Genomic DNA, 13,031 nt, shown 5'->3' with positions numbered 1-13,031 from the left:
CACATGGTTAGCTCAGAAGGATGCCGAGGCCAGCGGTCAGTTGCATACAAGCTTCCGGGGCTCTCCTGCCGGCGTGGCGCTTCCTTTGGCCATTTTTTTTTGACAGAGTGGCACCAGGACATTGGCCTAGAAACATGTCGCTGGCTATAGAATGAGGATGAAGAGGTTCGCAACAGTAGTCGCCTCTCAGAGTCCAAGGCTAAAAATAGCGCGATCTGCACTGGCATACTGTGCTCAGCAGACGGCGGTTCATTCCGCACCTCTCGAGACGCGTGTAACGGTGAATTTTTCCGCATCATCACTTCAGTGACGCAGCAACGCACATATTCCAAGCCGTCGACCTGCACGGCGAAAAGCGACGTCGGCAATAAGTTGACCATCAATGTCGGCCCAGCGGGCGATCCACCAGCAGCCACCCCGCCAGCAACGGCGACAGTCGAAAAGCTACCAACCCCGCCATGTCGAATCCGGCCTGCTGCATGTGAGCAAAGGCACTTGGACCGGGACAGCTCGTGGACACGACCCGAACAGGCATGTCACGTCGCAGCAGCGGCAACCCGGGTTTGGATTGGGACGACGAGTGCCGCAAGCGGCGCGTGAAGCCGCAGCGGAAGCGGTGCAACCGTGGCACACATGGCTCCCGTCCGCCCCGCCATTCGGACTGGCCGAGCTGAGTGTCATTTCTCGTCGTCGTTTGCGACGTCTCATCGCGACGACCAACTCACCGTCGAGCAGAAACAGAGTAGCATGCAGGCCCGTCATGCGAAACCACGAACACGACAGGACAGGCGGTCGCCTGTCGAAGAGTGTTGGTTTCGGGAAGATGATGCGCGTCGACGGTGGCGCCGCCAGCACCAGGGGTTCAGCGTGCGCTAGCGGTGGTTATGCTGACAGGGTCGTCGTCATCAGCGGACAAAAGGACTGCCAATCGTTTGATCCAAAGTCGACATCTGAGAACACGTGAAACGGATCAAGTAACTCGACATGGCCTCTGTCACTGGAGCGACAGTCAGACTGCGCAGCAAGCGTCCGTATTACCTCAGCCGGTGGTCGGAAACCCTGTCGTCATTTCTAGCCCCGCCAATTCTCTGGATGAGGGGAAAAAGTGGTTGCATTAGCGTCGATTCGAACAAGCGTTTGACACCACGGAGTCGACCATCAACTTCATCCAGCGCCTCCGATGGCTCTGTTGCAGCTCAATAGACGACTGGTCACTGAATATAGTCGTCCAGCAGGCAGTCAAAACAAGCATCGTCCAGGACCCCTCAAGCTTACTCCGAACAAGGTAGCAACCACAACCTTAAACGCTCCTTGCGGTTGGGATGATGCTGTTCACCAAGCTACGAGAAGCTCAACACCAAGCTCCCGCCAGCCAGCCGCCCGCCCCCGCTTGACCACTGCTACCAACCGCGCATAATAGATGTAACTGCGCAGCGAGACGCTCGACAGCCTTTCCGTCATCGACACTGCTCTGATTGGAACGGCAGCCTCGCACCCAGGCATCCCGCCGAGCCGCACCTCAGCCATCCACCTGATGCATCGCAGCCGCAAAGCCGCCGCCGCCACCACCGCCGCCTCGCGGCTGTGCAGCGCGACGCGTCTACTTTGCCCCGCCGTCTCATTGTAGGGACGGCTGTACCTGTGCCTGTGCCTGTGCCTGTTTCTATGCGTATCTGTACCTCACACAAGCACTTAGTCACGTCGCCATTCTTACCTCAGCGACGCTGAGTGCAGCGCATGCTTCTCATCAAGACTAGTCATCTCCAGTCAGTCTGTCCAGGTGCTCCATCCGGTAATTTGCTACTTCAGCCAACCGACCGGCCACGGGGGCCAAACAGGGTAGATCCCCTCCCACCTCAGCAGCGCGGCGCTCGTCGGGGGTCATGGCCGCAATTTCTCATCCACACCCTTGCCCTGACTGCCAGCCTCCCGCGTACCAAGCTTTTCCCTCTCTCCACAGGTGTCATCGGTCTCCCTGCTTGCCCGCCTGTTGCCTTTTTTTCCTTTTTGTTTCAGATGGCGTATTTTACGACGATAATTACATAAGCGAAATAACTTTACTACTTTGGGATCACAGGGCTGATGATCGCATCGCGGTGGCTTCATGAAGGGAGAAAGCCGGATGAAGGCGTTGAAGTGTCGTCGACATGTTTTGGCTGGCAAGGAGGAAGAACCCAGCGCTCTTCTTTTGCGCGTGCCTATCCGACACGACGTTTGCTGCCTTTCTCGCAGCGGGCCAGATGATGCAATCCACGACAGCCATCCAAAGAGTCGATATTCCCCCACAACTCCCAAGAGACAAGCAGGCTGGCAACCCCGCCGCAGAATCTCATATCCGCATCACGGGAAATCAGACATCCATCAGAGATCTAGGCAAGGCATAAGAACAAAAGCACAGACGAGCAGAGCAGAGCCGGGCAAATTAGAGAATTTAAACAACGCGGAGGAGCGACGGGGCTGGGCGCGCTCTCCGTCCGTTTGTCCATCCACCAGCAGCGAGCGGCGGCGGCGGCGGCGTTGGAGGGGGGGTGCGGGCGTGCGGCGGACGTGCGTGCTCAGAAGCTTGGGTGAGGTGATTGCGGAATGGTCGTTTGATGCCTCTGGCGCTGGTGTGCGGTCGAGGCCTGCCTGCGTATTGGATGCCAAGACTGATGCAGGGCCGGGCTATCACAGATTGGAGATTGATGACGAGGGAGACGATGAGGGATTGTGGTTGTTGTTTGTGTGGGCGAGTAGGTACATGGGTACAAAGCCAAACAACGAGAAGTTAGTGTGTGTATACGGCAGCCAATATACTACTTACTCGAGCAAGCAAAAGAATAAGGGAGGGGCTAATCAACATGCCGACAATAACAAAGACGTCCACCAATCAGCACCGACGGATTGCGCGTGTGGGCCAAACAGAGCAGCGAGCGAGCGGCACTCATCAGGTCCATCAGATTCAGGTTCAGGTTCAGGTTCAGGCCCCACATGGGATTATTCGACCGACCCAAAAAGAAGCCGGCCAAAGCTTCCCTCGCCAACTGCTTGCCAGCCGCCAACACGAAATAGGGGCTCGACCTGTCATGGGCCGGCCATTCTGTGTCCCGCCTGCCTGCCTGCCTGCCTGCCTTGCGGCAAGCCGATGCGATGGATAGGAACGCGAGGCGAAGGGAGCGGCGCGGCGCGGCGTGGCATGTGGGCGGGCGCGCCCTGCCAATGCTGTGGTCAGGTAGGTTGGGTTGGTTTGGAGGCTGTCGCCATCCGGAGAGGCCGCGTTTCGCCGTGGTGATACCTACGTGTGGTGGGCGGCGTTGATGGCAAAGGCGCTGTTGCTTTTGTTTGATCGGATACACTTATGACGCAGCGGGCGGCGGTGCGTAGCTCTTTGGGCTGAATGAAGACACAGGCTGTGCCTACAGTGGGAGCATCCTTTTGCGACGTGTGGTTGCACATGTGGTCGAGGTGGCCGTGAGTCGTGAGACAGGGCGCCGTACTTCTCCTATTTCCTGCCTGGTATAGGTACTTGCCGCGCCTTTTTTGGGCGCGCTGGACACCACCAAGAGGCTCTCCTCTCCTGTAGTAAGCTGATGAGCCAGTGTTGGATCAGCGAAACGAGCGACCATCAACCACGACGAGAAACCGACCAGTCGTTGATCCCTTGACGATTGCGCAACCGCTCCTGTCAGCCAAACGTGGCGTCGGCTGCCCGCCTGCCCGCCATGCTATTCCTAGGAGTAAAGCAAGAATAGGCAGCGAACAACAGACCTTGAACCAACCGCTGGCCAACAGAATGCCGGTGCCCAATCGCAACAAGGAGGAGAGCCTCAAGCCCTTCGTTCCGGGGGCGCAACGACGCGACGCTGGCGACCGCCACAGCCGCAGCCGCAGCCACCACACCCACCACCGCTGTCCCAACGCCATGCCATGCCATGCCATCCGACTGGAATCGACTCGCCTTCCTGATCGAGACACGCAGACAGACATGGCGTGCGCCCTTCCTGTCCAGTCTAACCCATCTGCGACATGGACCATCGCACACACAATGCGACTCTTCCGTCAATTGCTGCACAAAGCTGCGACAGGCGAGTGGCGACATGGGAGAGAACAATGAGCGACTGAGCGCCTCGTGCGCATTCCAGACACAGGACTTGACCCTCTTTCCGCAAAGCAGGCGATGAGCTAGCTGTACGAGTCCCCGTCGTGTTGCTGACCTCTCTGTCTCGTGTGACTGCTGAGATCACTTCCTTCTCGGAGCCTCCGCCACCACAAACACCACCACAAACACCACCAAAACGAACGAACCGCTCGACTCCTCCCGCCGCTGCCTTTCTTGGCTTTGCGCGGTGGCGGTGCGTTTGCCTCTTCTCCGCAATGCCGACTCGGTCTCAACCACCACTATGCCGATATTCGTCAGTCGTGCAATGGGAGTCACGCTCACAAACTAAGCAATCAACTCGCTGAATACATAGAGACAGCAAATAAAAAATAAAAATAAAAAAAAAACAAGAACCCCCCATCATCTGCACTGAAGAAACCCGCATAAACCAATAGACCCTCCTCCCTACAGATCCCTCCCTTTCCCACTTCCCCATAATCAATCGGATCTATGTATGTACGTTCCCACACGCTCACATGCCCAACGCACTCACCGTCCGTTTCACTTGCCCCTCTCTCCCTCCCTCTCTACTGTCACTCAGTCAGTCAATCAACCCCTCCCTCCCATGCCTCCACACCCACCATCCTATTTTTAGCCACCAACTCAGCCCAGCCCAGCCCAGCCCAGCCCAGCCCGTCCAAACGCCCAAAACGGGCGAAAAAAACAAGGAAAAAGAAGAATCTGAAGAGGAAAAAAAAAAAAAAAGAATTACTAGCGCCCGCACGCCAACCCCACCTTCTCCTCTGCCTCATCGGCCAGTCAGGCCGGTAAAGACGTACATAGCACTAGCATCAAGCATGCAGCATTTTGCATGGCGAAGGGCACGTATGTGCGTACATACATTCGCTCGATGGCCGGCCGGCCCGCGGCCCCGTATACAGACGACGCATGGATGGCTACATACATGCGACAGACAGACAGACGGCGACGGGCGATACGGGGGGCCTCGTGTTCAGTTCAGACCCAGCCGTCGCCCGTCCGTCCGTCCGTCGCTCTTGTCGGTGGCGCCGTTTGGTGCGTGTGCGGCGCGCGCTGCGTGCGTGCCCTTTTCGGGTCGAGCAGGGAGCGGGTGCCCGGGGTGTGTGGTGGCGAGGGTGCGGCCATGGTGGACAGGGTGCGTGCGTGCGTGCGTTCGTAGACGGGCGGGCGGGAGGGCGGGTGGGTTGGACTAGCTTGCTGGCTGGCTGGCTGGCTGGCTGGCTTGGGTTCGATTGGGTTGGATTGGTTGGGCATGGAAGGAAGAGATTTCGTAGGGCAGAAGGTGTCTTGAGGTGGGTGGGCTCTTTGATTGGTTGTGTTGTTGCACATTGGTGTTTTTACTGGCCCGTGGTCGTGGCGGATTTTGATGCGTGTTGAGAAGAATGTGTATTTAACGTGAGTCTGTTCTTTGGGAGAAGAGGCAGAGCCCACTTGCGCCAGTAGAGAAAAGAATGTCAGACGTTCATGTCCTCCAAGCTCAAGAAAACAGGCTGTATTGGTTAAAATTCTTGCGTCGGAAAAGAAGGAGAAGAGAAGTAGTACTCAAGAGAAGAAAATGGCGGAAGAAAATGGCGGAAGAACCATTTCTTCGCCTATGACGTGTATATACACCATCGGCATGTCCATTTCCAATGCACACGAAATGTCTCCAAAATGCTGTCGTCCTACCTAGAAGCGCTTGTCGTTTCAGAGAGAAGCAGACATTTCTACACCCGTACGACTGCAAAGACACCAACACATCCACCTCAAACACTTCTCCCAAACCCCCTCCTTCGCAACCCAGCCTAGCCCTCCTCTTCTACGCATCCACCGACCCAAACTTCCCCTTCAAAACCAACCTTGCACGTCCGGCGGCGGGAGCCGTAGCCGCAGACACACAAGACTGACAATAAGGCAGTAGCATAACTTAGCTTTAACCTTACAACAAACAAGCCTACAAGTATGCATGTCCCGCAACTTTAATTCCCATCCCATCCCACGCCATCGCGTGGGCTAGCCGGGTGGACGGCCGGCCGGCCGGGGCTGCGCTTCCTCCCGTTCTTCCCGTGCGTTTATTTGCTACCTGGATGGTTAGCTTGGTTATGGAAGGGGGGGGGGGGGGGGTAGTTTGGTAGAAAGGTAGGTAGATAGCGAGCCGGTGCGCAGCATTTTCATTTTGGTTGAGCGGCTGGTCAGCGTATGCCGTGAGGCGACGAACAGACTGAAGTACGTAGATAGAGACATTTCAATCCATATCCCTATACATATTTCGCGTTTTCATTCACAACACATTACCTCCACCCCCTCCCCAGACGCATGCGAGCAAGTAGCTGCCCATCCGGCTCAGCAGAAAGACATGCCACCACGTTTGTAGAGTTGCAAAATAGAGGGCAGGACGAGGCCCCACAAACAACATCATCCATCGTTCAGCAGCAAAATCTTGATCAATCAAGGGAGAAAAATCCAATCATTCCACCTACCTGCCTGCCATTGACTTCTTGTACAGAGAAAGAAGAGAGGGAAAGTGGTAGTTTAGGTCGAAGAAAGAAAAATCATGAGAAAAACACAATGGATGTTGAAAATGATGATGAAGATGGATATGATGATTTCCAGAGCGAAAAGCCCAAAGGGGAAAAAGATTAGGAGGGCTAGAGGCGCATGCTGCCTGCCCGTTTTTCGTGGTCTGCCTCCCTCCTCGCTTCTTTCTCTCTCGCACACAGTCCCATTTGCCCGTGTCCGATGAACGACGACCCTTTCCGCCTTGATTCCATTGTATGCTCAGCCAGAAACGCAGCACGAAACAAAAGACACGAACGAAGAAAAGAAAAAAACAGAAGAGATCCAACTCGCCATTGCCCAAGAAAACACAGTGAAAAGCAAGACAGAAACAAGCCAAAATCACATTACAACGCCTGCCAGGGCCGCGGCTCTCCGTCAAAGCCTTCATGATTCGAGGGAAAAGCAAAGCCGTCAAAGGGGTCGAGAGTGGAGTCCAAGGCCGAACCTTTGCTTTCCGAGACGAGAGCTTGGCTTTCCGATGCGACTCCGAAGCCAGATGAAGACGGCAACACAATCTACATGTTGGCCAGCTCGTGATCAATCATCTGATCCACAAACACTCTGCGCTCCCCGCTCAGCTGCGTCTGCAGCCGCTGCTCTGTCAGCGCCTTGAGCTGCTTCTTCGTAACGTTGTCGAGGTCAACCTCGCGCAGGCAGTCCTTGATGGCGGCTGTTATTTGCGCATCACTGGGGCCGCTCAGGTTGCCGCGTTGGAAGTCCATGCCAGTCGAAAGAGGTCGCGACTGGTTGGACAGCGGTGACCGCTGGCGCGGGTTGGCACCAAAAGCAGGCGTGCCCCGCCCAGGCGTTGCGAGCAGGTTGTCCGAGGATTGCTGGTACGCATGTCCGCCGCCAAGCGAGGCCGTTGACTGCCGCGGTTGGTGCGCGCCAGCGCCGTACGGCGAATTCGAGCGGTTACCGAGCGACATGTTTCGCGAGTGGTCAAATTGCGGGTTGTCTGTGTAGCGCGAAAAGTTGCTGTATGCGCTTTGGCGGTGTGCGCCCATGCCAGCATATGGGCCTGGCGATTGCGGCGGCATGTGCATTGGTCCACCGTGTTGGAAGTTGGAGAGGACCGTCGATGCAGGCTTGACGGAGCTGTAGACAGAGGCCATGTCGTTCATCTCATAGGCCTCTTCTTCGTATTGGTTGAGGCCCTTTTCGCCAGGTGCAAGACCGCGGCGGCCGGGGAGGTTGTTCGCCATGGCATAGTCGTCCCAACGCTGGAGCGGGATGCTCTGCGGGTCAAAGCCTGTGGTGTCGTCCACGGCGACAATCTGCTTGTTGCCCTTTTCTCCAATGACAACGCGAGTGTTTCCCCACGAAAAGTCGTCCTGCTTCCAGAACGAATAGACGGGCAGAACAAACGAGTAGATGGGATAGGCCATGATGTAGATGATCATCCAGCCCACGTGTTGCCACTGTCTCTTGATGATGAAGATGATGGCTTGGAGACCGTACACGGCCGCTATCATGATGATGGAAATCAAGGGGAACTGGCCGCTGTGACTGGCAACCTTGTAGATGAGGTATGCCAAGTATGCGCAGGTAGCTGGCAGGATGATGGTTCCGAAGAGATCAATGAAGACGACGAAACGCATGGAGAAGCAGCAGAAACCGCAGAGGTCCTTGAGCCACACCAATTCGGCAAGGTTGTGAATGGTCGAGTTGATCCAACGACGTCTCTGGGAGAGCAGGATGCTGAAAGTATCGGGAGCTGCCGTTTGGGCGTACGCGTCCGGAACAAACTTGTACGACATGGCAGGGAAGTGCTTGGTCATGAGCGTGGTCAGATAACGATCCTCACCAAGGGACAAGAGATTCTTCTTGTGCAAGGTGTCGACATCGCAGTCGCTGTAATCATTGATGACCTTGTCCGAGATGATCAAGGGCTTGCCCTTGTCAGCGGTGCGCAGACGATACATGCAAAAACTAGCTCAGTTAGCAGGGATCCATCTCGTCGGGTGCGGAGACTTACCATCCAGGAAGACAGGTGACACTGCCAAACAAACTTTCGAAAGCCTTGGCCAAGTGGTGAGAAATGTAGTATTCGTAGACTTGAATCATTGTCCACCAGGAGCGTTCCTCGTTTTCTAGACTCGTTTCACCGCAGATGCCGGCAATCTTGGCGTCGTTGGCGCAGCTGGCGACCAGGCGGTTGAGAGAATCTTCTTTGACCATGGTATCGGCGTCGACCATGAGAACATATTCGTAAAGCTCGGGATCCACACCAATGACGTTGTTGACTTGGTGAAACATTTCGAGTTCCAGCGGAGACATTGGAGCGCGGTGGTGAACGCGGTTGAGGAAGCTCATGAGCAGAATCTGAGAATCACGTTTGCCACGGTTGCCTGGCTTCGACTTTTGTTGCTCAGACTCCTTGCCGACCTTGACGACAACAATGTACGGCACGACGTTGCCTTCGTATTCGTAGAGTCCAGAGTAGACTTTGCCATAGTTGAGTTGTTCCTGTCCTCGACCAACAGACTTGAATGGAAGGGCCGGAGGATCGACCTTGGGATCAACACCGAGAATGTCGAGGACGATCTTGGGAGTCGGCCGGTCATTACCACCACCGACAATCATGCCGTCGCAGATGACACAAATGAGCTTGCGCTTGTTGTCATATGACAAGGCAGTGAGCGAATCCAGACCCTTCCGAAGCTGATCCTCGCCTTCGGTATATGCGGGGACTTGACAGATGACGAACTTGTCCTGGGCCGCTGGTCGTCGTTTGGAGCCTAGTTGCAACGCCGCTAAGAATTTGATCAAGATGACGGCGCAGAGAATGATTGTGAAGGCCAGCAGGATGTAGTTGTTGACTTGACATTTGGGTGATTTGCGGAAGTCCGTCTTGCCGACGTAAAACATATTTTGAATGCACTGCAGGTTGGGAAGCTGGATGCTTTCGTCTAGGGCTTTCCAATCCGAGCTGATGTCGCCGCCAGCATTGTTTTTGAAGAGATTTTCAACTTTGCTGTTTAGGTACTCGTAGGTAGAGTCGCCGTTGAACGTGTCCTGCGTGTAAAAGTAATTGGTCAAGTCGTAGATCTTGTCGTCGATGATGGACCAGTAGCGCTGTTTGTTTGTGCCCTCGCTCTTGATTTTCGATTTGGTGTAGACAAGGTCACCCTTGTAGTACTCCTTCATTTTTGGAAGGAAGTTTGTCGTGTACCAGTCCTCCTTGTGGAGAGCGGTCGACGTGTCGGGCTGGTTGCGCGGGCCCGACACGTGAGTTGCCTGCGGACTCGCCTGCGTGGCAGTGGTGTCGTTGAATTGAAGAGCTCCAATGGTGCTGTTGATCTTCAAGTTGGGACACGCCAGAGCAATGGGCGGAATGATGTATGCGTCGAGATTGAGACCCATCAAGGGCTCCATGTTGGTGGTCGTTACATCGTAGCCAGTGCGATCCGAGTGCTGGACTCTCCAGAACTTGGTAATGTCGTAGACCTTGCCATGGTGGCTGACCCAGAAGTCTTCCTTTCCTTGGTGATAGCTGACTTCCTTGGTGCTCCAGGCCTTGTCGAAATTAGGGCAGAGCAGCTTGCCAAATTCAATAATGTAGAAAACGACGACGACGTTGAGGAAAAAGATGATGATCATGAGCGTAAACTTTTCTCGCCACGCCATGCGAACATCAGGACGCTTCATGCGACCAATGAACTTGAGGAGGAAAGAGGGAATCCACCACGTCATGGCCCAGACGAACCAGACCCAATACTTGCGCGAAGCAGACATGGGTTGCTCAGTGACAATCTTGGTATCGCCGAGCTCTTCGTCGCCGTAGTAGGTGACGCCGTGCTTATCGTCGCCCTTGTATCCGAGACCATAGTCACCACCGCTCAGCTTCTGATGGGTAGTGTTGGTTGTCGGAGCAAGCGACTTGCCGCCGATGATACTGTGGGTTTCAATGTTGGGGGACGGTTGAGCGGCCAAGTTGTCACGGCTGCCTTGGAGCGTGACCTGGTCGCCGAATTGAGGGCCAAAGAACCCGCTCCCAAGTCCGGGACTTTGCACAGAATACCCAGTCTCCATTCCGGTTGAAGGAGGCACGCCGGCCAGCATGTCGTTGGCTTTCATATCGCGCATGCTCTCAGCTTCCCACCAGGCAGACTCGCGCATCCAAACACGCTCCTTGCCACATACGACCTCGCCGTTGCTCCAGCCTCGCTCGAGGAGCCAGCTCTCGACGCCTTCGCGGCCTTCAAAACAACCGAGGGGGGCGTATCTCTGACAGAATTCCTCGTATTCAAAGTCGGCAGTGAAGTCGAGGAGGCGGTTGCGACGGTTTGCCCATTCGGGCAAGCGCCAGGCGCGAAGCTGACGGGAGACAGAGGCAGCAGACCAACCACCGGTAGAGGTGGCGTTAGCCAGAGATGCAGGGCTATCGTCGGTCGGGTGCAGGTCCAGGTGGAACCATGCCCTGCTGCTGTTGATGACTGCCGACAAGTCAAATCTGCCTTGCTTGCCCAAGACTACACCCTGGCCATCAACGGGCATCAACAACTCTTTGAGAAAACTGTCGGCCTCCGACTCGTGCGCAATCTTTTCCAAAACGACCTCGCGGCGTTCTCGATCTTGCTCGACTTCGCGGGCCGCTGGACCGGATGTGATGCCCAGGTCTGCTTCGCACTCGGCAACAGCAGCCTTCATCTCACGAGCCACCGAAGCGCCTGCTGGGTCGAAGACGACGCCATCCTCCTTCATCTCGGCATTGATGCCCTCGTCGTCATCAAAAACAGTGCGCATAGCGACGGCTTTGCCAAGAACCTCACTGGGGATTTCCATGACAGTAATGCTCACGCAGTCCCCGTCCTCTTCAGCAGTTTGCGGCGTGAAAGCTCCATCGGCGTCGCTGTCGTTTGATGAGCCAGGAGGGTGGCCGCGAATCTCGTTGCGGATGGTTTCGTTGGCCTTGGTAATAACCCAGTCCAGAATCGCCTCGTACAAACCAGCGACCAAGACCTCGCGCTCCAAGGTATCGCACTTCTTCCTGAGAATTTCGGGGTCAATGTCCAAGAGATCGCCGAACTCTTGGGTCGTTGAGTCAAGAACCTCCTCGTCAACGAGGAAACCCAGACTGTCACCAAGCTTCAAAATGCCAACAAGGGCCATGATGAGGGATCTCAAAGACGGACCCCTGATTCCGAGCTGCTTGAGGTTTTCACGCCAGTCCTCGGCAGCAGCGGCATCATCGGCGGTGGGGAGGTAGTTTGGAGGGAAATAAGTGCCAGACTTGCTGAGGAGGGCATAGTCGGAGAGAGGCTTCAGGTTGAGCGTCTCCCTTTCCTGGCGCGTGGCCGAGGGGGAGTTGAGATAATAAAAGACGTCAAAAGCTCGGTGGCCAGCTTCGGAGGGAATATCAGTGAGACCCCTCTTGGTGTCAATGCCAGAGGTTGAGAGGGCCAGCGAAGCTGCTGTAAGAGTGCCCTCGAGATTCAGGTTGAATGTAGCACCGAGAGCCGAATAGCGAGGCAGAGAGGGGTTTTGCGGGGTGACGCAGTGGGTGAAGGCGCGTATCACGCTCAGTGCGGTGTAGAAGGACGAAGGCACGGACAGAGGGAGGACGGAAACGAAGGGTGCGAACAGAGACGGAGTGGATTCGTGCAGCGAGCTGTTGCGGCGGGGTCAGCCAGGAACCGGAAACGAAAACGGAAATGTGGTAAACAACGGACAGGGAGGGACAGGACGGGGTGAGGCGACATACCCTAAAACAATACAACCGTCCTCGGCCCTCCGACGGGCATGCTCCCAGGCTTTTCGGCCAAGTTCTAAATCTACAGTGCCGCCATAGCGACCGTCGGGGCCAATCTCTCCGGCAGTGACCCAGGTGTTGACGACGATGCTTGTGCTCGACTCGAGGTAGTATGGTTCTCGCGATTGGTAGGCAGTGTGGAGGGCGTTGAGCAGGGTGCTCGTCGAGACCTGCTGTGCAGCGGGGCTATGACCGGGGCGAGGCGTGTTGTTGGAAAGGTTCGAGTAGGTGGAGAAGCGATTGTTGAAGGAAGCCATGGTGGCTCAGGCTCGTGGTCCGAGACGAAGACCAGCGTCGGAATCGAGAGGCAGTCGAGGAATGTCGATTACAGAGTTGACGGCGGCGGCGGCGGCGGCGTGAGAGGGAGGCTCATGGGTGGTGATTGAGGTAGCAGCGACAGCGAAGCGGGTGATCAGCGGCCGGGCGAGGGGAGGCTGGGCCAGGCAACGAAGGAGGCGAAGATTTCAAAAAACGAAGGTGGTGGTGCAGAGAGTTTGAGGAGAGGTGAGGAGAGGAGTGGAGTAGTAGACAGGCAGGTGAAGGGAAGGAGAATTGGGAAAAGGGCTAAGAGAGGCTCTGGGCGTCGACAACTGGAGCGAGCGGACGGGCGGGCAGCAGAAC

At 55.9% G+C, this 13,031-nt stretch overlaps 2 protein-coding genes across 2 annotated transcripts; one reads left to right on the top strand and one right to left on the bottom strand.

The window, feature by feature from the left end:
* Positions 1-1,740: 1,740 nt before the first annotated feature.
* On the top strand, positions 1,741-3,509 carry J3D65DRAFT_618968 (uncharacterized protein). Its single transcript, XM_066799699.1, has one exon. It carries the CDS (start codon positions 2,105-2,107, stop codon positions 3,269-3,271), a length of 1,167 nt encoding a protein of 388 aa, XP_066656813.1. The 5' UTR covers positions 1,741-2,104; the 3' UTR covers positions 3,272-3,509.
* Positions 3,510-6,954: 3,445 nt separating this feature from the next.
* On the bottom strand, positions 6,955-12,770 carry J3D65DRAFT_283114 (chitin synthase 6). The gene is made up of 3 exons (XM_066795095.1): positions 12,363-12,770; positions 8,634-12,269; positions 6,955-8,587 (listed from the first exon to the last, which is right to left on the bottom strand). The coding sequence occupies exons 1-3, from the start codon at positions 12,665-12,667 to the stop codon at positions 7,171-7,173; spliced, it is 5,358 nt and encodes a 1,785-aa protein (XP_066656812.1). The 5' UTR covers positions 12,668-12,770; the 3' UTR covers positions 6,955-7,170.
* Positions 12,771-13,031: the final 261 nt, after the last annotated feature.

The sequence above is a fragment of the Phyllosticta citribraziliensis genome (assembly GCF_038025025.1).
Source record: "Phyllosticta citribraziliensis strain CPC 17464 chromosome Unknown J3D65scaffold_4, whole genome shotgun sequence".
Lineage (NCBI taxonomy): Eukaryota > Fungi > Ascomycota > Dothideomycetes > Botryosphaeriales > Phyllostictaceae > Phyllosticta > Phyllosticta citribraziliensis.
Note: the sequence above shows the minus strand (reverse complement) of the source record. Positions and strands in the feature narration are given on the sequence as shown.

What these genes read in the sequence shown, in the direction of transcription:
- J3D65DRAFT_618968 (XM_066799699.1), top strand. Translation starts at nt 2,105, where the DNA reads ATGAAGGGAGAAAGCCGGATGAAGGCGTTGAAGTGTCGTCGACATGTT.
- J3D65DRAFT_283114 (XM_066795095.1), bottom strand. Translation starts at nt 12,667, where the DNA reads ATGGCTTCCTTCAACAATCGCTTCTCCACCTACTCGAACCTTTCCAAC. An exon ending in GACGGTTGTATTGTTTTAGG is followed by an intron (nt 12,270 to 12,362) that starts GTATGTCGCCTC and finishes CCGCCGCAACAG; the next exon opens with CTCGCTGCACGAATCCACTC. An exon ending in GTCACCTGTCTTCCTGGATG is followed by an intron (nt 8,588 to 8,633) that starts GTAAGTCTCCGC and finishes TAACTGAGCTAG; the next exon opens with TTTTTGCATGTATCGTCTGC.